The sequence below is a fragment of the Asparagus officinalis genome, chromosome 2 (assembly GCF_001876935.1).
Source record: "Asparagus officinalis chromosome 2, Aspof.V1, whole genome shotgun sequence".
NCBI classification, from domain to species: Eukaryota; Viridiplantae; Streptophyta; class Magnoliopsida; order Asparagales; family Asparagaceae; genus Asparagus; species Asparagus officinalis.
Window position 1 is genome coordinate 25,061,611 of NC_033795.1, and position 27,837 is coordinate 25,089,447.

General features: G+C 35.1%; 2 protein-coding genes and 1 long non-coding RNA gene across 6 annotated transcripts in view; all 3 read left to right on the plus strand.

The window, feature by feature from the left end:
- LOC109830960 (pentatricopeptide repeat-containing protein At1g06710, mitochondrial-like) overlaps nt 1-3,438 on the plus strand; it is a 12,083-nt gene extending 8,645 nt beyond the window's left edge. Inside the window, 4 exon segments of the mRNA XM_020398311.1 lie at nt 1-350; nt 2,493-2,725; nt 2,839-2,938; nt 3,026-3,438. The exon segment at nt 1-350 is cut by the window's left edge and continues 26 nt beyond it. Of these exon segments, the coding sequence (XP_020253900.1) occupies nt 1-350; nt 2,493-2,534 (392 nt within the window). The 3' untranslated portion in view covers nt 2,535-2,725; nt 2,839-2,938; nt 3,026-3,438.
- Nucleotides 4,950-15,124, plus strand: LOC109830559. Of its 2 annotated transcripts, XR_002244330.1 has the most exons (4): nt 4,950-5,324; nt 5,433-5,607; nt 8,764-8,892; nt 14,836-15,124. It is a non-coding gene; the product is annotated as an uncharacterized LOC109830559 (long non-coding RNA). The 2 variants fall into 2 exon arrangements; XR_002244329.1 differs by lacking the exon at nt 8,764-8,892 and having other exon boundaries at nt 4,954-5,324.
- On the plus strand, nt 19,313-27,338 carry LOC109830557 (plant UBX domain-containing protein 11). Of its 3 annotated transcripts, none has more exons than XM_020397851.1 (10): nt 19,313-19,459; nt 19,555-19,688; nt 21,376-21,428; nt 21,669-21,750; nt 24,172-24,237; nt 24,329-24,396; nt 24,529-24,738; nt 24,830-25,355; nt 25,968-26,240; nt 26,833-27,338. In XM_020397851.1, the coding sequence occupies exons 2-10, from the start codon at nt 19,589-19,591 to the stop codon at nt 27,069-27,071; spliced, it is 1,617 nt and encodes a 538-aa protein (XP_020253440.1). In that variant the 5' UTR covers nt 19,313-19,459; nt 19,555-19,588; the 3' UTR covers nt 27,072-27,338. The 3 variants fall into 3 exon arrangements, with proteins under 3 accessions (XP_020253440.1, XP_020253441.1, XP_020253439.1); XM_020397852.1 differs by having other exon boundaries at nt 19,589-19,688; nt 24,833-25,355; XM_020397850.1 differs by having other exon boundaries at nt 19,314-19,459; nt 19,589-19,688.

Sequence of the window (27,837 nt, forward strand, 5' to 3'; positions counted from 1 at the left end):
GGCTTTTGGAAGAGATAACAGAATACAGTTCAGTGCCGATAGCTCCTGCTTATAGACTTTTAATTGATAGCTTTTATAAAGCGGGCAGACTGGACAAAGCCTTGGAGTTGCACAAGGAGATAACTAGTACATCATCATGTTCACCGGTTATCAGCAAGAATATATATTCTTCTTTGATAGAAAGCCTGTGTTTAACATCCAAGGCTGATAAAGGATTTGAACTTTATGCTGAGATGATAAGAAAAGGTCTTGTTCCAGAATTCCCCCTCCTGTTTTACCTCATTAGAGGACTTCTAAGGATGAACAAGTGGGATGAAGCACTTGAAATTTCTTACAGCATACACCATATGGTTAGTACCTCTCACCTTACAATAAATTATTCTTTTGCATTTACAGTAGTATGATAGCCTGACTCTCTTGCTTTCTTGAAGAATAAATTAAATAAACAGTAATGAAAATGAACAAGCTATATTTATGAACTCTAAGCTAATAGTATTTGGTCAATTCCAGTATTTTGATATTCTTTCTTCAGTTTAAGATGAAGGACTTTATATTCTATCATTCTTTGGATCTCTTTTTTGGTTTTGTCTGTGTTTAGTCTTAGTTTTAGCCTAAGTTGCATGGAAACGGGTATGGGTACCGGTGGTGGTGCGGGTACGGGACATGGAAAATTTGTAAAATGTAGGGATGGGGGGCACAACAACATATATTGAAATTAATAATTTACATTAGATCATTACTGTTTTTCGATTTATGTGTTATTAGAATTAAAATTCCTATAACAATCTAAGTTTATTTCATTTTGTTGATTATTATAAGTTAGAAACTGCCGTTTTTTAACTAGACACACAAACGACCCTCAAAATTATAGTTTTTAACTTGCATATGAGCTGAAACAAATCCGACCCGTATCTAACGAGTTTCAAGAAATGGATGTGATATGTAGCATATGCATCTAAGAAGTGTATGACAAGTGTTTTAAAGTAAAACTTATATTAATTGAGTACATGTCTAAATAAATGTATGCATATACCCAAGGAGTGTCCATGAAGTTTGGGTACAGATACACGTTGGGTACATGTCCGGTACGGGTGCTGCTTCATGGTAGAAGTACCCGGGTAACATAGGTTCTAGCAATTAGAGAATTAGATGGCAGCTCAGATTGGGTGATACTTCTGGTTTGCAGAAGTCAACTTGATTCTGACTTTTTAAGATTTGATGCTCACTCTGAGAATGAGTGGTTCTTCTTTCCCCCTTCAGGAGGGGTGCGGAGAGGAGGGGGAAACTCCAGAAAGAATGAATCGAAAATAAAGCAGTGGAGTTGATTATAATGTCTTTCTTTTGGCAAACCAAAATATGTGTTAATCGGATTTAGACGATAAGAATTGGGGTGTGATGTCTATTGGTGGTGTATATCTCTGATTGATGTCTTCACCGTACAATACTACGAAAACTTACGTCGTTCATCAGCTCATATACAAGGGTACTGTGCTAAGAATCTCCAAAATTAGTGAGAGTTCATAGGTAATATCATAAAGTATGTGAATCTTTCTCCTCCCCCTCGTGTCCTCTCCTCCAAAACGTTCTATTCTAAAGTACTCGCCCATTCAATCCTCGCGCTAGGTTCCACTACTACTACTAGAAGGTGAAGTAAGATTTTCGCACCCCGTCTCCAACTCCATTCTTGTCCACCTCTGGTCATAACTAATGTCTGGTTACCCTCCAGTAGAATAGAGTGTGAGCTTTCTTTTTAGGAACAAGGGAAACCTAGTTCACATTCCTTCGAATTCTAGCAGCAATAGATTTCACAAAGATGTTAACAATTGCTAAGGATTATCAGAGACAACTGTTTCTTAAAAGTCAGTACAAGCATGATTGGTTAATTAAGTCAAAAAGTATCAATGATTGGTTAATGAAGTAAAAAAGTATCATCAAGCTTGCATGCGCCTAGGTGTCTGAAATATAAACCTTTTGTCAGGCTTCACTCACTTCTGTTGGTTGTTAATATGCATGCTTGGAGGAAAATATGCATTTTGTTTTAGGAATTCTCAATGGAAATTCTTTCTATCACGTATAGCTTCAGGCGGGTTAGTTGCAGATAGACCCCCTGTACTATTGCCCAAGTGCAACCCTAGTAGTTCTAAATTCTAATGCAGCAGATAGACCCATTATTGAACTTTATTTGACTATTTTACCCTCAGGTGGTCTATTTGTTAAAAAAATTGTTTTGGATTCATAGGAAAGATAAGTGAATAACCCTTTAATTTTTTCTGGGGTAGGAAAAAAATGTGAGGCATTCTTAACCACACCTCTCCTTTTTTTCTTTGTGTGGGTTATGATCTATAAAGCATGAAGACTAGTATCATACTCGGGCACAAATGGTATCTAGTCTTCTAATATTTGTATTCATAATAAAAAACTACTTATTCACTGTTTTATGTCTCAGGCTGATGATACTAAATTTGATCCTACCTTGTTTTTGTTTGAAGCAGGATATCCATTGGGTTGTTGAAGACCCCTTTGAAGGGAGCTAGAGACTATATTCTTTTTACATTTCTCGCTTCATTTGTTATTGAGTTTACATCACACCGGTTTTGGCGATATCTGCTTCACTGAAATATTGCCAATTCTTCTAAATTGATCCATCAAGTGCATATGATGCCCTTAGCATTTGAGACAAATCCACCCAGAAATTAAAGAATTGTGTGAGATATGCTAACAACTGGTAATGTTTTTCCCTTTCCTTTTGTGATGCTTCATGTTCATATCCTATCTCAAAAAAAAAAAAAGGAAGAAAGAAAAAAAACACTTGTGCTAAAATATTTTTGTGCTATGCAGAAGGTATTGTATGTCTCGAGTAATCAGCTCTCTCCTGTGCTCACCCAATGCTGGTTCATACAAAAACTTTTTGCACGATGTGACCATTTTTGACAACATCGTAGGTTCTTGCACGATTATCATGCATCCTTATTTCCTCATGTTGATAAGAAATAAAGTTTTTTTCCCCTCATGTTTTTCCCCGCAGCTACTCTGGTTGCTCGTTGCAGGAGCAGCTTTCACTAGTTGGCCAAGAGGGGGCCATGGTTTTTCCCCAGTCAAGCCTCGTCAGTAATTGACAAGATTAATATTTCTTCTGATTCATCTTATAACTACAGAACCTTTTCTGCAGTCAAATTACTTGCAGAAAAGTTGAGGTTATTTGAAGCATGCCATGGAGGCAGGGTTCTCGATACGCTCATGGTGCAATTCCAGTGGGTTTGATAAGTAGCAAGTATTGTTTGCTCTCCTCCCTTTGTATAAACTGTATTCATGTATCTAGAAATTGTATAAACAGTTTATACAAACTGGAACTTATGATTGATTGACTTTGGGAAAAAATAGAAGAAGAAAGAAAGGCCTACATAAATGAAGGTCGATTTGTTTGCAGAGTTGAGATAATGCTATTTGGATCATGTGTGATGATTGACACATTATATGTATGGGAAGAGAAACGGTCATGTAAAAAAATACTGCGAGAAGCTTCCTTGAGCCCTTGATTTCGTGAGATACAGCCATATGCTGCAAATTGTATGAATTACGTTTGTTTTATCTGCTCATTTTCATCGTTTGAAGACTTTCAGTGAACAAATTATCCTATGGTTTCTAGTGTGTAGGTTTTTCTTTTATATTAGAAAATGGATTTAAATTAGATTGGAATTGAAAGCTCATGAAGCCTTTTAGCGTAAAATTTTGTAATTCTATTCTATTTGGACTTACGATTATGGCTTTGGTTATATGCATCAAGTACATAATTAGTTTATGATATCGGCGCGGGACAAATTTTCTAAACCAACCTATTTGGACTTTTATTCCCAAAAAACGACCCCATTCAAAAATAATTGCAAAAACCGACCTGGTTTCAGCTTCAGTACTGAAACCAGGTCGGTTTTTGAAAAAAACTCTCCGAAACTTCACGGGAGTTGAACTCCCGTGAAGTTTCGTAGTTCAAAAAACTTCACGGGAGTTCAACTCCCGTGAAGTTTCGGAGAGTTTTTTTCAAAAACCGACCTGGTTTCAGCGCTGAGGCTGAAACCAGGTCGGTTTTTCTAAATAAATGTGAAACGGGTCTTTTTTTGGGAATAAAAGTCCAAATAGGTTGGTTTTGAAAATTTGTCCTATCGGCGCGTCTACGTTTGTAGATGATTGATGCAATTTTTGATAGAAAAAATGATAAACAATGGGAGTACCAGAGCTTTTTTTTTTTTAATTTTTATTTTTATTTTTTTGAATATAGGACCCTTCGCAAACAGGAGGCAGCCTAAAAATATCTAGGCTAAAATGTCCAGCGGGGAAATAAAAGAAGATAAAAACTCTTGAACGCTCTCAAGTGCAAATCTAGCTAATGTCAGACGACAGCCAAAAGATCAACCTGACGGACTGACTGCTTTGAACCTTAGAAAACAATGTCTTCTAGTGGGTGAAGCTCATTACTCGGGGTCCTCAGTAGATTTTGCTCACCCCCATGCAGACCGTACAATTAATCTTGTTAATCTTATGAATAATGAGACAACTCTTCCGCACAAATCAAAGACCATGCAACACGACCAATAAATTCTAGGTGCTTTGTAGACGTTCCGCCCACACCTGGGATGGAGAAGGCTCCGGGAACAACACCGGCCGGTTGATCTCGGATCGCTCCCTTGACGCTTGATTCACAAGCAGCCTTGCTAAATTAAGCTTCCATCCGCATCAAGTTCGAGCTTCCTCCATAGGAGGAGGAGAAAACCAATAATCAGAGGTTTCCGACCTAGTTGCCGCCGGCAAGGATGAGACGGGTGAGCTACTTTACTGTTAACGCGTATGCACGATTTTCATCGAGGACACAAAAAAATAAAAATAATAATAAAGAAAAAAAGTTGTTTTGACGAACTTCCGAAACTAATGCCATGCATCCTCCTCCCCTGTCAAAAAATTCATGCTCCCTAGACCTTGAACTGAAACTTTAGTGTAACTATCTCCCCAATAATGCAGAAAGCCACTATCCAACAAAGCTATTCCAAGATTACCCTTCCCATTTAAAATTAAAAAAAACCACATCCTCTGCAACTACTTTTTCCTATCACCCTCTTCTTCTCAAGATCCCTCTTCTTCTCAAGATCCCACTCCTCCGCTGCCACCAACGAGGATCCCGACCGCCGACACCGCAAGTTGGCCGTTGTCGACCCCTACAAGTTTGATTCATCTTCGTCGACGCTCCTTGATTGTCTTCGCTCCGTTGTCACCCCCTACGGCCAGAATAAGGAAGCTTGTCATCGTCTTCACTCCGACAAGGACCCCCACTGACTGTAAGCTTGACGTCTGTAGCCTTGGCTAGGAGACCAGTATCGACCCCAAGTCGCACTTCATCATCCTATTTCTATTTCCATTTCTAATTAATTTCTCTCTCATTGCAGACTACGCAAAATCATCCTCAAGGCCCGTTCTTTTTCCTACAAATGAGTGTCTTTCAATTCTTCAAACTACATCAGATTCGTTATGCTTATTACTTTCACTTGTGTGTTTTGTATGCCCACCAAGTGTTTGTTGATATGCCCAGCTCTCAATTACCCAATTCCTGTGAAATTGAGGGTAACTATTTTCTTAACTTTTACTTCTTTAGATTAGTGTTTCATGTGTCATGGTTATATTGTCAAGATCAAATTAGAAAATATCCAGACTCCATTTTCTCTTTAGTCCAAATCCGGTGAAGCTTTGTTGCATCCTAATCAAATATATGACAAGATTGAATTTGTGATAAAATCATTCGGCTTCATAACTAGTCAGTTATCTTGTCGAAGACGTTGAGAACTAAAAATGGTTTTCTAAACAAATTGCTAGAATCGTAGGAAAGATCAACTTTCTTATGATAGGCCTTGGGGATTAGTTACCTTAATTGGCAACATAATCAAAATGAAAAGGAAATTAGTATAAAATATTTGCATTGCATTAGCAGAAAACTTAGTACATAAGAAGTTGTTCTTGAAATTACCCTAGAGGGAGGTGAATAGGGTAATCAAACAATAAATGTACAATTTATGAAATTTAATGCAACACAAGACACAAATATAAAACAATGACAATAAATAAGAGAGAGAGAGAGAGAGAGAGAGAGTAAGAGAATACTAAGCCAAATTGCACGCCGATGTGTTCATGAGGTTCGGTCCTCACGATCTACGTCCCCAACCACCTCTCCTGATGGTAATTCACTAAACACACCCGGTTTAGAAGCCGAAACTTCTTCACAGCGATCTTCCCCGAGATCTCATAACTACACAATTTGATCTCCTCGAGATAAAGCTATCCACATAGTAGAATAAGATAAAAAAAATCTCTCTTACAACACCCCTATGGCAAGGATTAAGAGATTACAAATGAAGCTTGGGGTTGTGGGTATCGAAGGTGTAAATCCAAAATTGAGAAGAATGAGAGTTTAAGCTCAAAACACACAATAAACACAAACTCAAAGAAGGTGTAAATCCAAAATTGAGAAGAATGAGAGTTTAAGCTCAAAACACACAATAAACACAAACTCAAAGAATTTTTCTTGCTTGCTTAGTTACTGATGAGAGTTTAAGCTCAAAACACACAATAAACACAAACTCAAAGAATTTTTCTTGCTTGCTTAGTTACTGAAGTGAAGAGGGTAAAGAGATATATATAGAAACCCCAAACAATAGCCCAAATTCCAAACAAAATCCAAAATCCTAAAAAATCAGCTGAAACCAAAACTAGTCATTACAGTGCCATCAACCGACTAATATTGTTCATCAGTCGACTGATGAGTTGACCGTTATAGGCCGCTCATCTGCTATCGGTCGACTAATAAAATCATCAGTCGACTAATAACCTGCATCGATCGACCGATGGTTCATCAGTCGATTGAGTAGAAACTTTCTGCTATTCTAGTGTGTTTCATCAGTCGACTGATACTATTTATCAGTCGACTGATAACGTGCACATGGTCAGTTATGAACAATAAAAATGAACTTTGAACCCATTTTAAAAATATCAAATAAATTCTAAAAAATATAAAATTTAGGGAAATGTTTATAAACATGAATATAGACATGTTAGAAAAGTTTTAAAAAAATCATTTCCCAAAGGTAAAAGCTTATCATTTTTCAAAATTGGTCAAAAAAATGATTTTAAAAGTGTGTGTGTGTGTGTGAACCCCAATTGCTTCAAATGTTATCTACTTTGTTTCTTACCTACATTATGAGCTAGAGAGAAAGTAAAAAATACAAATATTGCTCACATATGTATACAACTCTTGAGGCTCGATATTTGCTAATTTTGTTGATGAAGCTCCTCTTATATATGTTGCTCTTTAAATAGCTTTTCTTCACCAACTTTCCTCCATCTCCTTGGACATCATCGTTATGGTGCAAGTTCTATCCATCCTCCAATTGTGGCACTAAATTGCTTGACAAAATACTTCATGTATTATATCACTTAACAAGCAATTAGTACCTGTAATGGGGTTTGTAAATCATCATCAAAATAAGAGATCTAACAATCTTCCTTTTTTTGATGATGACAAACAACCATTATAAAGGAGCCAAAATAAAATAAAATTTCTACTTATACATAGTTGCTTCCCCTATCTATAAGACTCTCCCCCTATCTATGTGCACAAAGAAGAGATATTTCTTCCCCTTTGTCAACATCAAAATGGGGTAAAAAATAATATACATGTTGTAAAACCCACAAGATACTTCTTTAAGTGTTGGCCTACCCGTGTCACATTCCTCAAGTGTTTGGATTTACTACCTCTCCCTAGGCTTTACTACCAACCCACTCCTCTTAAAATTTACCCCGGTCTCTCCCAACCACTCCTCTAAGTATCTTTGTGCATTCAAACATGTTATGACAATGAGTGTGAATAAAATATTAAGATATGAAAATGTTAAACCAAAAACCAAGAGCAAGCAAAAAATCATCAAAACAAACAATCAAAGGATGCACATGCCTAACTCATTTCTTATACGACAAAAATTTTCTTCACTAAGAGGTTTGGTAAAGATATCTGCTAATTGTGATTTAGTATTAATATAATAAGGAATACATCTTTCCTCTCTACATGATCACGTAAGAAATGGTGGCAAATATCTATGTGCTTGGTTCTAGTATGTAAAACGGAGTTTTTTAAAATATTTATTGCACTAGTATTATCACAAAATATCTTTATATCATGAAAATGTAAATCAAAGTCAACTAAATTTTGTTTCATCCATAATAATTGTGCACAATATAAGCCGGCGGTAATGTATTCCGCTTTCGTAGTGGATAAGGCAACACAATTTTGTTTCTTGGAAGACCAAGAAACAAGTGAATTGCCTAAGAAATGACATGTGCCACTAGCACTCATGCGGTCTACTTTGCATCCGGCAAAGTCAGCATCACAATAACCATAAAGATCAAAATTTATATTCTTTGGATAAAACAAACCAAGTTCAATAGTATCATTTATAAGCAAAGTCGGCATCACAATAACCATAAATATCAAAATTTATATTCTTCGGATAAAACAAACCAAGTTCAATAGTATCATTTATATACTTAATAATTCTTTTAACCGCAATTAAGTGAGATTTTCTAGGAGAAGCTTAAAAACGTGCACATGCACAAACACTAAACATAATATCTGATCTACTAGCGATGAGTTAAAGTAGACCATCAATCATACCTCGATAAAACTTTTGATCTACTTTCTCACCACTTTCTTCCTTGTCCAATTTGATGTAGGTTTTCATAGGAGTTGATGCGTGCTTGGAACTTAACATGCCGAATTTTTTGACCAACTCTCTCGCGTATTTGTTTTGTGACACAAAAATACCATCATTGGTTTATTTGACTTAGAGACCGAGAAAGAATGTAAGCTCTCCCATCATGCTCATCTCAAAATGCTCTTGCATAACTTTTAAAAATTTCTTGCACAATAATTCATTAGTAGTACCAAAGATAATATCATCAACATAAATTTGAACTAAAATAAAATCATTTTTCTTTTTTCTAATAAATAGAGTGTTATCAATTTTTCCCTTTGAAAAGCCATTATCAATGAGAAAACTTGAAAGGCGAGCTTACCAAGCTCTATGAGCTTGTTTTAACCCATACAAAGCTTTTTGTACCCAGTAAACATGATTAGAAAATAGTGAATCAATAAAACCAGGGGGTTGTTCAACATACACCTCTTCTTCAATAAACTCATTCAAGAAAGCACTTTTAACATCCATTTGAAATAATTTAAAATTTTTAAAGCTAGCAAAAACAAAAAACATTCTAATTAACTCCAATCTTGCAACCGGTGTAAAAATTTTGTCATAACCAATGCCCTCCTCTTGATTGTATCATTGGGCAACTAAACGAGCTTTATTTCCAGTCACTATGCCAAATTCATTAAGTTTATTTCTAAAAACTCATTTTGTTCCAATAACATGGAAATCTTTAGGTCTAGGAATAAGTTTCCAAACATTATTTCTTTAAAAATTATTTAATTCATCATGCATAGCTAAAACCCAAAATTCATCATTCAAAGCATCATCAACGCGTTTAGGTTCAATTTGGGATAAGAAAGCAACATTACCACACTCGCTCATAGCCCTTGAGCGAGTCATGACACCTTTAGATGGGCTTCCAATGATTTGCTCTTTGGGATAATCCAGTACAAACTTCCATGCTTTGGGGAGTTCTTCTTGATTTGGTTCATGCTCTCCTTCCCCATCCTTTGATGCAACCGTTGAGGAGGTGTTATTTATTTGCAATAGTTCCATTCCACCTTTAATGTCATCATCATCCCTACTAGGCACACAATCTTGTAAACCAACATTAGTTTCATCAAAGATAACGTTTATAGATTCTTCGACAACGAGTGTTCGTTTATTGAAAACTCTATAAGCCTTACTCCTTGATGTATATCCCAAAAATATTCCTACATCTATCTTTGAATCAAATTTGTCATGGTGGTCTTTTATGTTCAAAATAAAACATTTACAACCAAAATCCGAAAATAGCTAATATTTAGAGTTTTGCTAAAATAAAGTTCATAAGGTATTTTCTTGAAAATAGGTCTAATTAAAACACGATTTAAAACATAGCAAGCTGTATTGACGGTTTTCACCCAAAAATATTTTAGCAAATCAAAAGCATTAATTATAGTACGTGCCATCTCTTGTATGGTACGATTTTTCTATTCAACAACATCATTTTGTTGTGGTGTTTTTGGAACGAAAAACGTATGTGTAATACCATGATGGTCACAAAAATCACTAAAAAATTATTTTGAATTTACAAGTTTCAAATCTTTTTCATTTTCAATTCTTTTTACAAGATGAAAAAAATTCTTTAAAACATTCATCTTTATTTAAAAGAAATATAACACATGTAAAGCGTGAAAAATCATCAACAATAACAAATACATAATTCTTTCCTCCTAATGAGGCAACACGCATAGGACCAAATAAATCAAGATGAAGCAATTGTAAAGGTTTAGTGGTGGATACCTTATTTATGGATTTGAAAGAACTCTTAATTTGTTTACCTTTGGCACATTCCTCACATTGAGAATCTTTGGCAAAGGTTAAGGTAGGTAGTCCTCTTACTAAGTTCTTCTTTGATAGCTTGGAAATAAGCTTCATGTTAGAATGACCAAGCCTTTTGTGTCAAATCCAAGGATCACCATCCACCGCGGCAAGACATTTTACATCTTGATCTATAAGCTCATTCATCTCAAAAATATACACATTAGCTTTTATAAGGGCAACAAAAATGGTTTTGTCATTAAGACTAACAATACATTTATCCGGTTTAAAAGAAATATCATAGCCTTTGTCACTAAGTTGACTAATGCTAAGAAGATTGTGATTAAGTCCTTTTACTAAATAAACATCTTTAATAATCAGAGAAGGCTTCTTACCAATAACACCAATACCTACAATTTTACCTTTCTCATCTCTGCCAAAGGATACATTGCCTCCTTACATCCTTGATAGGGTTGCAAATAAATCCTTGCCCATCATGTGATGAGAGCAACCGCTATCAAGATACCACATCTCCTTACGTCTTGTGCGAGACATTCCCTACATGTAAAGAAGTGGAAGAAAATTTAGGTACCCAAATGTTGGGTCCTTGAATGTTAGTACTTTTGGTACCCTTAGGTACCCATATCAACCCATAATCATTTATATTATCTCTAATCCTACAATATGTGGAAATATGACCATATTTCATGTAATATGCACAAATAAAACCTTTCTTGTAGGTGGGGGCTTGAGATCTATGATACCATGTTCTTCTAAATTGATGATGATTAGGACTAGTGGAAGCATGGTTGACTTTTAACATGACATTTTCATTTTTTTTATTTTTAAATTTAAGATCTTAATTGTTTATTTTCAAAATCAAGGTCTCTAATTATTTCATCCTTCAAAGCAATGATATTATTTAGTGAGAAATGTAATTGCTCAAATTTTGAGTCACATGAATTATGCAATTTTTGGGAAGAAGAATGTTCTTTTGCCAACTTTTTAAATTCAAAGTTTAATTCCTCAAGAGCGGCTCTTAGTTCACATTGCATATACAATAATTCATCATCGGAGTTGGATTGTACCTCATCTTCATGAGCCATGAAGCATATGTTTGGATCATGAAGAGCAATATTGGCGGCTTCTTCGTCACTATCTGAATCGCTTGGTTCGTATTCCTCTCATCCCGCATACACCACCTTCTACTTCTTGTACTTTATATATTTCTCTTTTATCTTGGGACAATCCTTTGCTATAGTCCTGGTTCATTGGACTCAAAGCATTTACCTACACGAGAGGGGAATTTGTTAGAATGGTTTTTAAAATTTTTATTCATTTTTATCAATCTTGATATTCTCCTAGAGAGGTAAGCCACTTCTCTAGAGACATCAATATCACTATCCGAGGAGGAGGAGTCATAATCAATTGCTCCTTTGAGTGCAATAGTATTCATCTTTTAAGAAGGCTCTTCATTTTCTTGTTGGGGCTCTTCCTCCTTCCCATTGATCTTCTTCTTGTGAACTTTGAGTTTGCCAATGAGGCCATCAAGTGTAAGCGTCGTAAGATCATTGGCTTCCTCAATAGTCATAGTTTTGGGCTCTCATACCGGTGTTAGAGAGCAACGAATTTTTTAGTTATTCTCTTGGTTCTCCAACACCTTGTCAAGGCCATGTAATTCATTAACAATATTAGTAAATCGACAAAACATGACATCAATTGACTCATTTGGAAGCATTTTAAATAACTCATATTTATGCATGAGGCTACTAATTTTGGACTCCTTGACTTGAGGAGTCCCTTTATGAGTGATACATAGTTTCTCCCAAATTTTGTGTGTGATTGCATACGTGAAGACTCTATTATACTCATTTGGAGTGAGTCCGCAAATCAAGGCGTTCATGGCTTTAACATTAAGGTTAGCCAAATGCCGTTCATTCTCGGCCATATCTTTGCTAGGCTTTTCAACATATTTCTTCTCTACTATTTCTAGGATGTCAAGATCAATACATCATAAATAAATTCTCATCCTAGCTTTCCAATAGGCTAAATTATTGTTGGTAAATAAAGGAGGTCTAGTAATTGATTGACCTTCAAGCATATGCACATATATGTTTGAGTTCATTTTGATCTTTACTCTAAGGTGATTAAACCTCAACAAATATAGAGACCTTGCTATGATACTAAATAAAATTATCCTAGAGGGGGTGAATAGGGTAATCAAACAATAAATGTGTAAATTTAATAAAATTTAATGCAACACAAGACACAAATATAAAACTATGACAATAAATAAGAGAGAGAGTAAGAGAATAGTTAGCCAAATTGCACGCTAATGTGTTCATGAGGTTCGACCCTCACGACCTACGTCCCCAACCACCTCTCCCGATAGTAATCCACTAAACACACCCGGTTTGAAAGCTGGAACTTCTTCACAACGATCTCCCCCGAGATCTCACAACTACACAATTTGATCTCCTCGAGATCAAGCTCTTCACACAGTAGAATAAGATGAAAAAATCTCTCTTACAACACCCCTATGACAAGGATTAAAAGATTGCAAATGAAGCTTGAGGTTGTGAGTATTGAAGGTGTAAATCCGGAATTGAGAAGAATGAGAGTTTAAGCTCCAAACACACAATAAACACAAACTCAAAGAATTTTCTTGCTTGCTTAGTTACTGAAGTGAAGAGAGAAAAGAGGTATATATAGGAACCCTAAACAACAGCCCAAATCCCAAACAAAATCTAAAATCCTGAAAAATCAGCTAAAATCAAAACTAGCCGTTACAGTGCCATCAGTCGACTGATACTGTTCATCAGTCGATTGATGACCTAACCATTACAGGCCGCTCATATGCTATCGGTCGACTGATAAAATTATTAGTCGACTGATAATCTGCATCGATCGACTGATAGTTCATCAGTCGACTGAGTAGAAACTTTTTGCTATTCCAGCGCGTTTCATCGGTTGACTGATACTGTTCATCAGTCGACTGATAACGTGCACATGTTCAGTTATGAACAATAAAAATAAACTTTGAACCCCTTTTAAAAATATCAAATAAATTCCAAAAAATATAAAATTTAGGGAAATGTTTATAAACATGAATATAGACATGTTAGACAAGGAATTTTTGAAAAATCATTTCCCAAATCTAAAAGCTTATCTTTTTTAAATTTGGTCAAAAACATGATTTTAAAAGAGAGAGTGTGTGTGAACCCCAATTGCTTCAAATGTTATCTATTTTGTTTCTTGCCTACATTATGATCTAGAGAGAGTAAAAAATAAAAATATCGCTCACATATGTATATAACTCTTGAGGCTTGATAACTGCTAATTTTGTTGATGAAGCTCCTCTTGTATATGTTGCTCTTTAAATAGCTTTTCTTCATCAACTTGCCTCCACCTTCTTGGATATTATTGTTATGGTGCAAGTTCCATCCATCCTCCAATTATGGTACTAAATTGCTTGATAAAATACATCCTTTATTATATCACTCAACAAGCAATTAGTACCTATAACGAGGTTTGTAAATCATCATCAAAATAAGAGGCCTAATAGTTCTTCCCATACATTCATACATGCAACCGTGAGAATTCGTGTAATGCTAGTTAGGAATCAATCAAGGGGACAACAACTATGGTGCATTAGTCCTAGTTTCTTTTACATGTGAAATTTATGTTAATAAAACTAACTTTAAGGATAAATGAATAAATAATAAATTAATGAAATAAATAAGCATAGGAAATGTGGTAGGTGTACTTATGTGTACATTTCCAAATTCATGTATCTTGGCTTGAAATTCTTCTTTTTTGTTTAAGGATGTTTCCCAAATTCTGGGGTATTGGCTTTATGTGTTACGTCTAATGAATTAAGTCCAAAGTTTATAAACCAGAGAAATAGAGAATACTTATAATTAGACAATTAATGTCGTTAGTCACTCCTGCACTATACGGGCACTCTCTATTTTATACAATAAATGCTGGTGTTATAAGATATTTATACATTCTGTGTGACATATACACTTTATCGGTGACATACGCATGTCTCATGTGATATTTATACATTTTGTATGACGTATACTTTTTATCAGTGATATATGCTGGTGTTATGTGATATTTATACATTCTGTGTGACTTATACTCATTATTTGTGACAGTTCATCATTTTGTGTGATGCGTAGATGTTATATGTGATGTTTTTGTATCACCTGTGACTTTTACACATTAAATGTGATACATAATCTTGTTTGTTATTGTATATGACTATTACTTTACATTTTTTTCTATTTAGGTACGATTATGGCATACATGCATATTTATACATCAAAGCGATTCTAGAAGGAAATGAGGCGATGAATATTGAAGCTTTACAAAGGGAGTCTGAAATGTTAAGAGCAGGACTTGCTGCTCAAATTATATGTGAAGGTTGAGAATTAAGAAGCTGGGATTGAAGTTAGATGTAGATAATCCTGAATATTTTTTATATTTTGGGGATAATGATGTCCCATTGATTGTGTAGAAGCATTAGACAAACACGTACAACATAATTCTATGTTGGATATGACTAATTTCTTTATAAATTTTGAGACTTATGGTGATAATGATGAAATGTGCATTTGTGATTACTCCATAAACTTTTCTTTAGCATATTACATAGAATCTGGAGGTATAAAGCTTACAAGTATCACAGTTAATACTAACAAGTCACACAAACAGATTTAACACATAAATGTCAAACAAAATGATAAAAGTCATATATAATAGACAACAACCCCCAAAAGAGCTTTAATTCTGCTAATAAAACGTTAGTCTTGGATAGATTCAGTGCATGTGGCTCGGTTATATCCTTCAGTGTGACACCTTGAGCATTTAACTGGACGTGTATTCTCAGATTGGTTGTTGGTACATCTATTATTACTTCTTTCATGTCTCTTTGTCGTCTTGGGGGAAGTATGACAACTGTTTCATTTGTGACATCTGACTTATCGTAATTTGGAATAGGAAAGAGAATGGGTTCATAACTTTTCTTGGAATCTTTAGTTGTTATGAACCAATCGCAATACAGGTACACATCTCTACACATAAAGTTAATAGCATCACATACACATGTTTACTCGTACACATCATTAACTTCTACTGATTTTTGAGTTGATGCCTCAAAGATTTTAGCAAATAGAAAGTGTTCTCCCCACACAAATCCAACAGTTGAAAGATTCAGCAATATTAAAATTGATATGATTATATATGTAAATAAATATCATATGTATAAAATAGAAATTCACTATCACAAAGTACAACAATGTGTCACATACAATCGAGAAATGTCACAAGGAACATCAAATTGTTACAGAATACAAATAAAAATCATAGTCAATAGAGTAATATCACATGCCACAAGTAAAGGTCACACATAACAGACAAGAGTCGCATATAAAAGCATAATGTCACATGTAAAGAGCAATGACCTACATCACTTGAGATGTATGCATGCATTATAGGATGCAAATAAACGCTTGAATCGCCTTTCTTCTTGTTCAATGATGACGACACTACCTGAGTTTGTTTCCATCAACTTTATTTGGTACCTTTAATTGATGATTAAACGTACATATTACTTGTTAAATGATGAATAAGTTTTAATTGTCACATGTAAGTCGTGAATGTTACATATAAGGTTTAAAGATCACATTTAAGACCAAAATGTCACATATGATATCATATTGTCACATTTAAGGTCGAAAGCTCACATATAAAACCTAAATGTCACATATAACGTCTAAACATCACATATTATACTTATATGTCACATAGCATTCTGAAATGTTACATTTAAGGTTAATGGATCACATTTAAGGTAACAAATTAATAGACTAACCAGGGTAGTAAACTATATGAATGCCAGGTTCAACGAAATATATGACATTTTGTTATCTCTTTAGCACGCCAAACTTTAGAATAGCTAACTTTTAAACCATATTGAGAGTGCAATTTCTGTCTAATGTCAGTTGGGGAGATAGATGAATGACTCTTCATAATTGATTGTAGCATACTCGCAATTCACCTTCTCGATGCTCTAGAATGACTAGTTGTACTATTACATTGTCTACAAGTATATTAAGGAATTAATTTTTTATAGCAAAGGCTAACACATGGCTCAATGGTGGAGCGTAAAGCACCCATAGGCATTTTGTTTTTTTTCTGGATATGTAATTAGCACGAATGCATTTTGGCTCATTGTTAACATATTTATAGAGAACTTCTTAGCTATAGAGTAGTATATAAGAGTCATTCTAACTTCTTTTACACTTTTAAATTGATGTCATTTTTTAGTAATTGCCTCGTACCATCATGTCGGGATTCCTATTGAGTCACTTACTATGTCATCCATTATCCATACATACTCTCCTTGAGGATTGTCATTTGGGATCCTCTCTGATTCCTGGATATGCTCTGATGACTGTGAGTTTACAGTAAGAAAACTGCAAGTTGAATATAACATACATATAAGTCACATGTGGCAATTACAAATAATTGTTAACTTGTATATGTCACAAATAAAGTCGATATGTCACGTGCAATATCTATAGATCACATATAAGACGTAAACATCACAGTTCCTATTATAACGTGTATAGAGAATCTAAAAAAATCTTATGAATACTTACTTAAACTCTGTTTCTGTTCCTATTTCTGTCCCTATGACATGCGTGGATTCTTCATCTCTTTTAGTAACAGTCATGGTTATCATATTTAACCCTATTGAACAATGATAATCTATCATGTTTAGAATATCTTCATCTTTTAGAATCTTAAACAAGACATTGTTGAAATTTCTCGAGAGAATAACTTATCAATAAACTTTAATACCATACTATTAAATTCTCCATAGCATGCATCTTCAATTCAGCTAAACTTGTTGTAGAATTGACTTTAATGAGGGTTGCATTGGTATTTAGCAAAATCACACATATTAAAGATTTTTTTATTTTGATTGTTGGAGAAGTTAAGAGGAAAGAGTTAAGAGCATTTTGGTTATTAAAGGTTGTTGAAGGTTGTTGAGTAGATTCTAATGAGGGAAGAAAATATTACCTTAAAATGAGACATTATTTGGAGGGAACTTAGTATGTTTCCCTCCAATTTTTCATTTCCCTCTAAAAATTCTCTCACAGCCATTAATATCATTCTTCTCTATTCTCTTGAACCCATCACTTTTTACTGTATAATGTAATGAGGGGCTGCCTAATGAGACAAAAAAATTTGACACTCTACAAAAAGGTACAAAAGGATAAACTGGGCAATACTTTAAAATACAGTATATGGACTTTATACAATGTTAGGCTAGGGGTGTTTTAACATGGAAACTTGAGTCAAAGAGCTGAAATGAGTTTAACTCTAGTTGAGGGTGATGAGTGCATAACTTTTTGAAAATTGCTTGCTCCAAGCAATTTTCCCAAAAATAAATTATCTTGTTTGATGACATCTCTTCTCCATTTAGATTTTTTTTCTCCTTTTTCTTTTCAAGTTTTGAGAGATTATCTCATTCTCTTAGGGGCTATTTGTTTCACCATTTTTATAGAAAATGAGTAGGATTTGGGTCTGACAATGGCAAAATTATAAATAAAGGATTCTTTATGAATCCTATTATAGAGTTTGGTTCCCCAAAAATTTATAGATTTCGGAATCTATAAAGTTGAAAAAGTATGTTGATTTTATAGAAACCCAAATCCTAATGATTTGGACGGATTTTGGACAGAAAGCTGACGCATTTGTACTATTTTCCCTCTTTTTTTTTCGGATTCTGTTTCTTCACAAACCCTATATTATTATGAGACCAAATCCTATTCACATTCCAAACCAAACTAAAAAAAAAGGAATTAGAGGGTTTCTATAAAGTTGGATTCTATTTTTTATGTTATGAAACAAACATAGAAATGAAAAAAAAGGATTCTATGATAACATAAAATTATCTTAAATTTTTTTATGGATTAGCTAGGAATCCATAAAAAATATGGGATTCCTAAGAGCATCTCCAACCCCATGCTAAATCCCCAAAATGACGCAAACCCAACGCCAAACACCTCTCTAACCGAGCGCTATTTTGATGATGTGCTACAGTGCTGCGCTAGATTTGGCGCAGCACTGTAGCTTTGGCGCAACATTGTTTCAAGTGTTTGATGATTTTATTCAGAGGGCTTCGAAGCTTGTTGGGGGTGAGAGGGAAGAGGAGAATCTTGTTGGGTTTGAGAAAAGGAAGAAGGTTGAAGAGGAGGAGAAGAAATTGGGGGATTTAGGGCTTGTTTCTTCTCTCAAAACGGAGGTCCCTTCAACTCAAAACCGAGGAGAAGAAATTCGATGCTGGGTTTGATGATTTTGTTTTTTTATATTTGTATTTTATTCATAAAATATATTATTATAATTAATTATATGTAATATGTTATATAATTATATAATATATAATTTGTTAAATATTTTAAATAGATAAAAACTTTAGAAGATAAGAATCATAAAATAAATATTCTTTTTGGTATAAAATTTGGTATAATGGGTTGAAGATGAAATAGTAATTTGGTGTCAAAATTATACCAAATTAGTGTAAAAACTTTACTATTTTAGGTTTTGGGGTTGGAGATGCTCTAATCCTATTCTTGCCCTTGTGCAACCAAATAATTATTGGGGTAGGCTATAAACGGGTTTATTTAGATGCCGTTTATTTAGATCCGACCCATAAACCGGATGGATACGGATAGAAAAGTAAATGCCAAGCACCCACTAACAAGTAACAACAATGCAACACTAATGACTTGATCGTCGCCGTCTCTTGGGATTCATCAGACGTAGCCCCCGTTGCCAGTTGGAACCCTAGCTCCTAAATCGCACCCTCGATTAAGAATTCCTACGACTTTGAAGACTAAGAGGTTGAATTTCGTTTCTTTTCTATTTCTTTTCAATTTCGATTAAGAATTCCTGCGACTTTGAAGAGTAAGGGGTTGAATTTTTCTCCTTTCTTCAGCAAGATCTTCTCTTTTTTAATATAATTCTTTTAGATGGAGAGATCTGTTGCTTCGTTAACGTACGAGGGTTCGGTTTCTGAGGCAATTGTTGAAGCACAAAGGCAGAAGAAACTGTTTGTGGTTTATATTTCAGGTGCACTGATTTCATACACTTCGTAAAAGAATTAATTCTTTTATTATATGTCTGTGATTTTATGCAGTATGCTTGATTTTGATGTTTTAAAGTGTACGGAAAAAAATTAGAAGAAGAAGAAGAAGAGGGAGGGGGAGAAATATTTTCGGACAATTTCTAGTTAATTGTTGTATTCCAGTATAATTTGAGAAAATACATGGGGAAAAAAATAAAAATCAGTACAGATGGTCGTTGATAAAGGTTACATTTAGTTTGATAGAGCTCTGGGCAAGAACGTGTGAGTTCAATGCACTATTTTTTCTAGGATGTTCTATGTACTATTGTTTCTAGGACTACTGTATTCAGGAGATCATAGTTGTGTGAATCCCTGGAACCCCCTCCCCCCAACTGTCGTACAGCTCCTGCAAACTGATTCTCAGTACAATTGCAAACCGATTCCCTTCGATACACGAACGGGTTCCCCAAGATTGGCGTACCACTTACAAGTATGCTGGGTGGAAAGTCCCTTTAAGTGCACATGCGCAAGAGCACAATGCAACGTGTGCAATCATGTGAAGGGTGATGCACAATAGAATATATGAGCCAATGATTTTACTGTAACTAAATACTTATGTTAATAAAATGTAAAATGAAACCATGATCCCAACACGAGCTCTTTGGAAAAAAAGAACAAATAAACGAACTCCATAAAAAAGAAGTATTTAAGTATTTTGTATAAAAAAATATTAAAATTCATAATTAGCTTTTTAGTTTTCCACTATATACTTTAGAAAATTTTAAGCGCATCCGAAAAAGATTTACGATGCACCACCAACCAAACTTGCATACCGAATCCAACTTTTCTAAATAACGAATTGCATACCCGAATTCGTACCGTGACCCGCTACATACTGCGTATTGTGTAACTATGAACAAGATAGTCGTGCTGTTAAAATTTCCATGTATATGTTGATGACTACCTTTATATGAACCATGACGTCTCAATAGAATATGGACCAAATATACACCGTTTAGTTTTTCTTCGTCGTTTTCTTTATACACCTCAGAACATCCTCCTAGAACAAGCTTAGGGAGGAGACATCATCAACGCATCATCGTCATAAGACAGTAGACTTGGGCTTTATAAGATTTAGTTCCTGAGAACCAGTGGCATATAGCTTATTGCAACTCCATTCGACAATCTGCAACTTGTATTGGAAGCCTAATGTGCCGTGACTGCTAATTTTTCAGTGCAACCAATATATTCTAGTTTTCTTGTTTATCTTTTCATGTAAATATATTATTATTCACGTCCTGGAAACACAAACTCTTGTGTGATGCATGTATTCTATCATGCGATAAAATGCACCATGGGCTGGTCCAGTCAATCTTCTGAACATTGGCCGGATATGATATGAAATGAACCATATAACTACATGAAATGCTTCCCCTACAAGGTTTAGGTTATTTTCTTTGATTACCTTTACCGTAATCTTTATTCTTAGCGTTACGATCATTACACTTTTTTCCTCTTATGAAGACGACAGAAAAAAGATGGCTTCCATCAGCTTCTAAATATTAAATTTCAGGAACCTTATATTGTAGATGTTGTTTATGATTGCTTATCTTCTACAAATTTCTTATTGTATCATTTCACTGTATGTTAAGTTGCGTGTTTGATTTACACTACGTGTTACTCTTTTTCCAGGTGATGATGAAAATTCAATACATCTAGAGCGAACAACTTTGGTGGATAATAATGTAAGCTTATAACAACCACAACATCGCCATCAATACCACATCACAACACCCCTTCCCTCTCCCAACAAAAAAAAAAAAGAACCAAATAAGAAAAAAGAAAAGATAAAGAAAGAGAACATCTAACCCCACATCCACCTTATACATACTACCTCATCTTCTCGCATCCTTGTTACATGGTATACTAATATATCATTTGTCACGTAGATCACTTGTTTTTTCCCCTGTTCTACAAATTCTCAGGTAGCAGAATCCATGTCAAGATATTGCATCTTCTTGCATCTCATTCATGGAAGCATTGATGCACTACAGTTCTCTGCCATATGTATCCTCCGCGATTTTTATTCACTTTAAGCTTGAATTTATTGGGTTATAGACTTAGCGTTTTTCCATGACATTTTTCATCTTATTATTGAATACTAACATACGTTGACACCAATTGTTCCTCAGTTTGAGGGAGAGGAGAAGAGTGATTTTTTTCCCTTGCCTTGTTTTTAGGGGGTGAGGGGTGGGAGGGTTTGAGAGTTTATTTGGGAAGGCTTAATTGCAATTTAATACCTTATAGTTTCCCATACTTTACCCTTAGATACCTCACTTGTTTTTAGTAGCACTTATATACCTTGAAGGTTTTTAAAACTTGAAACTTATATACTCTCACTTGTTTTGGCAGCACTTATACACCCTAAAGATTTAAAAATATGCACTTAAATACCCTCAGTTATGCAAACTTGAGGGTATTTAAGTGCAAGTTTTAAAAAACTTTACGACATTTAAGTGCTAGTTTTAAAAACTTTAGGGGGTTAAGTGCAAATTTTAAGAACATTAGGGTATATAAATGATGCCAAAGACAAGTGAGGGTATATAAATGAAAATGTTTAAAACGAATATATATGCATTTCAGAGCAATTATATAATTGCGAAGTTTGGGAAACGATAGGGTATATAATAGCGAAAAACAAGTGATGCCCTAAAGTTCTTAAAACGGAAATATAAGTGCTGCCAAAAACAGGTGTACACCCTAAAGTTTTAAAAACACGCACTTAAATACCCTCAGTTATGCAAACTTGAGGGTATTTAAGTGCAAGTTTTAAAAATCTTTATGACATTTAAGTGCCAGTTTTAAGAACTTTAGGGGGTTAAGTGCAAATTTTAAAAACATTAGGGTATATAAGTGAAAATGTTAAAAACGGATATATATGCATTTCAGAGTAATTATACAATTGCGAAGTTTGGGAAACTATAGGGTATATAATTGCGAAAAACAAGTGATGCCCTAAAGTTCTTAAAACGGATATATAAGTGCTGCCAAAAACAAGTGAGGGTATATAATTGGCGAAGTTTGGGAAATGATAGGGTATTTAAGAGCAATTAAGCCTAATTGAGAATAAAGGTGAATAAGGGAAGTATATATGCATTTCAAGTCTGGTTTGACCACCCAAGATATGTTGAGCTTGGTCTAAAAGCCTTAAACCTGGGTTGGGTTTGGGCTTGGGTTAGCCCTTAACCAAACAAGATCGAAATAAAATCAAATCTACTAAATTTGTTATATATTGTTTTGGTAGATTTTCCTTTTTGTATTACTCGTCTTAGTTTATATTGTTTAGCATTCTTCTAACTTCCAAGTTTGGAGATATGTATTTAATGATTCGAAAGTAATTTTTCATGGGTATACTTAGATCAAAGTTTTCATATTTGCTTAATCCTATTTACGGACCCAACAACACCAACTGTTTTTATTTACTCTATTTACCAAACCTGGCCATCCTGATCCACATCCAACCCAATCCATCCTGCCCTTACTGGGTACTAACTATTGTTCAGATTGGATCAGAAACTAGAACTCTTTAGATGGGTTGTTGGGCTTGGGCTGGCTGGTGGTTAGGTTGGTTGGGCCTGGGTGGGGTAACAACATGAACCAGCACGCCGATTTGCACCCTAATTAGAAGACTGCAGTCCAAGTTTCAAATTATAGAAAGTGGTATTTGTTTGACTTACCTATTTCTCAAGAGAACTAAATTAACTTGATTCAGGCCTTCAATGGAATCTAGATCTAGATTCTCCTTCATAAATTTCCTCTATTGGCATTATGCAATAATTAGTATCATGCGTATCTGACAGGAATAACATGAACATTGTTTAGGGGAGGGTTAAGTCACCATACATAAACAACTTAAGTACTGAATTAGGGTGAATTTTAGTTTTAAGTTACAACAGCAGCAGTGGATTGCATGAGTGTCATTGAGACATTGACTCATTGGCTTCTGTAGATATGTGAATCACCTTATCTTTCTTGGATCGACTTGAGAGTTGAGATATATCTGAACTTATTCATCATCCGATATTTAATTGTCTTTTCTGTTTAACATTGACTTTAAGTAGAAGTCTAATGTGAAATGTTGCCTTTGTTTCCAAAGTAAAAGGAAAAATAAAAACCTTTTGTGAATCTTGTTATTAGGTCTTGTTTGACTTCCTTTTGAAGCTTAGCAGGTTCTTTTGGCAGTCAGTTTTATCTAGTTTGTTGGTCCTGAGTCTCTTGACTATTGCATACGTTAGATTAGAGTAAGTAGTGAAAAAAGTGACATTAGGATAAGGGGAGTGACTAATGGTACAACAATGATGTCTATTTGTGACAGCCTTTCTATCATAACAACTGCTTCATTATTATTAGAATTGATATTTTTTTGTAAATTTTGTTTTAAGCTTTTTCCCTTTTTTTATGATTGGCCTTAACTCAGCATGTGGTCAGATCCACAAAAATCAGTTCCAAGTATCACCGCTGTTGGGTTCAATGGTGTAATGTTATGGCAGCATGGTAGGAGCAGTGATCCAACTCATAAAGTGTGACGTGGAACCATTATTATACCTATTTGCTAAATTTCTTTCTTCTTTCTTTCTTTTTTCAGAAGGTTACATCAGCGGGGAAAATTTTGTAGGAAGTATTGAGAAGGCTTGGGCGACAGTCCATTTTCAGGTATGCTAGTGCACAAAACTGCTTGGTTGCTCTTGGTGAGTGCCACAGAAAAATTCCTAAGTGTTTGACTTGTAAGGCTTTGAATCTGATGGACTTTGTTTTCTTCCTTTTCTACTTTCTCGAATGATACAGGAAACAGCTGTTACTCTTTTGACAGCAGCAATTGCTTCCAATAAACCTGAACCTCTAAATTCTAGCCCTCAGGAAGCTGCTCAAGGAAATTCTTCATCATTGGATACAGCATCAACATCAGCAGGCAAATCATTAGAAAGTTTGGAGGAGAAATCTTCAGATGTTTCTAAGCCATCAGTTGAGGATGTGGTTGCTGAACCAATAGATGATGTATGCTCCATTTCCTTGCATTATCTCATACATTTGATTCTATATATTGACCCATCAAGTAGCCCTCTGAAGTACACTTGCACTTTTGTAGCAGAAAAATGAAGGTCCTGGTCCAGAAACCTCTTCACGGTCAGGCGCTGTTGATGACAGAGAGATTATAAGGGAAGAGCAAACAATCTTAGAAAGTAATACTAGGGAAGAAGTGCTATCTAGTGTGACTAGAGATTTGTACAATCCATCGACTTGCGATGACATTGATGTTTGTGCAGCACCTAAAGAAACCCTTGCTTCTGATGAAAGCTACACTGAGGCTTCCCCAGCCTCTATAGAGAAAACCACTGCATATAGTCTCAACTCTTTGCAAACTTCTGACATTGTGGAGGAGGAAAATGCCAACAGTGAAGAGGTTGCTGAACCAACTGAGTATTTAAATGCTACAAAGTCCGAAGATATCTTTCTTAATATTCGTTTGCCAAATGGAGCCAGCTTACAAAGAAAGTTTATGTTGACTGACACATTGAGATCAGTGAAAAATTATGTTGATAAGAACCAAAGTGGTGGTGCTGGTTCATATGATTTAGCTGTACCTTATCCTCGAAAGGTATTCAGTGAACATGGTATGTGTATACTTAATAATTTGTTAAATTTGACTCTTTAATGATTTATATGCTCATGTCTGATTTATTCTAGGGTAATAATTGTTTATAACTGTCACTAGTTATAATAATGACTCATACATTATTTTCTTATGCTAAGAATATATGGTTTAATTTACTTATCTAGATGGTCTGAAAAAGAAAGGAGGGTTAGTCTTTATGTTTTTACGTGATGTCATTGTCACTCTGATAGCTAATTTAGTTTCTTTGAAAATATCTTAAAAAGTTTGTGTTAGTCTTGTTCCTCTCCCACAAAGGTGTGATGGTTGCATGAAGGCTTTGGATCAACCTTGTCAATAAAATGCTTCTCTGTTCAACTACTTCCCCTAAATTATTTCCCCCCCTCTCTACTCGAGGTTGTATCTTTGAAGCTGCTTTCTCAGTTCAGAACTTTCCAGAGATTTTCTCTCTTTTGGTTCCCAAATGTGGGTTAAACATGAGAAATATGTCTACCGGGCAGTTTACGTTCTTTTTTATATTGCTTTTTTTAATGCTCTCTCTATTTCTCTATGAGCCATATCTTTCTTGAAAGGAAAATATATGATTGTTACTAAATAATCTCTCATTTTGCAGATATGACTAGTGTTTTGTCTGAGCTGGGATTTGGTGCACGGCAGGCATTAATAGTCGTCCCCCATCGCCAAGCCATTAGATCTCAGAAGAGGAGCATGCCAGCAGCTCATGAAGGCCAAACTGCTGCAAGCATGATCAATGAAACTGATAATGGCGGATACTTTGGATTTGTGAAAAGGGTATTATCCTACATGAATCCATTTTCCTACCTCGGTGGCAGTGCTGACTCGTCAAATTCGGAGCCAGCTCCAAATAATGGCTACCAGCAATACCGTGAGTCCCCTATGATATTAATAGTAATACGACCCAATATTTGATCTAATTTCACATGCTTTGTGCTTGCTATTTCTCTGAACCCTTTTCTTACTGATTCCCCTGCACCATGAGGAATGTCCGTCGTAATATTTGTATTTTCAACGTTGAACCAAGGATGTTTGGTTTGCTGCAACTGTAATTTCAATAGAGGTGTTGGTTGCATGCAACTGCAATTTGTTTTAAAAGTTTACAATTTGCAGTAGCAGTTGAACTTATAATTACAGGGGTTTCTCTTGAGGTAGCTGTTTTATGGGGCTCCTCTTAAAGGTTGTTTGCAATCAGAGTTACAACTTAAACCCTTGTGCATTTTAAAAAACTTGCAACTGTGAGTTAAACTCAAATGTCGTTATTCATCAGGTAAAACAAGAGTCCTTTTTGTAACTGCAGTTGCAAATGTATTTATTAGTTGCGGCGAACAAACAGCTGCAGCTGACCCGAGATTGTCCAAGTTGCATATAACCGCAGTTGCAATTCCAACGGGTTTGCTTAATTACATGGAGATTTCTTTTCTTGGGTTTGCGTTTACAAGGTTTAAAATTCTTTATTCTAGGTCCAGCTCATGCCTTTCAAAGCAGTCATTTCTCTGGGGCAGAGACATCCAACCGTCCATTTAGTTCGAGTCAGTCAGCAGGTGAAAATACTGGAGAAACAAGCAGAAGAGCATCAAGACCATTTGGCAGCAATATCCACACCCTGAGGCATGATGAAGATGATTTCCAATCTGGAGACAGGAATACATTTTGGAACGGAAACTCTACTCAGTTTGGAGGTGATGATGATAAAAAGTGAGAAGGCGATATTTAGTTTAAGTCCAAAAAAGGTGACTTCATAAGATAAAAAGAGAGCTCATGTCAGTAAAACTTAATTGCCTGTATATTTTTCTTAAGGGCATAGTGTAAAGCTGCACTGTATAATCTTATTGAGTCTTATTTCATCTTTGGTTTTCAATACATGATATTCGAGAAACTAGCAGTTATATTTGTTATTTGTGATCAAGTTGTACTTCTGACGAGTGGTATTTGTTCGTTCTGCTTATACTCTGTAAGTTATATGCTACACACCTCTGTTGCGAGCACCATGGAGCCAATTGTCCATTCCTTTTGGTCTGATCAATTGAGTAAGGGTTGAATCTTGGTATTGTTTACGCCTCCTTAATTCTAGAGCTGCGTTGGTTCATTGCACTACTCTAGTAGCTAGAATCTTAGCTAGGAAACAGAGGCCTAGTCTCTCTTTATATCCTTTAGAGGCTTTCCCCTCTTTCTCTAAAGAGTAAGCAATTTTTAGTTAAGGAGTTTATCTGCAAAAAATTAAACTAGAAGGCCCCGTTTGGCAAAGGGTTAATGAAGAGGGGTTAAAGAGAAGGATTAATGTACTTAGCCCATTTGATAATCTGAAGGACTAAATTATTAACCCGTTAAATAAGTTTTATTTTAGCCCTTATGATCAGTTTTAGTGTTTGGGAATAACAATGATTTTGACTATTTTCTTTATAATTAGAATGGTTAACTCTTATTCTATCTAAATAGGAGTATTAGTAAACCCCTCATTTTGAGGG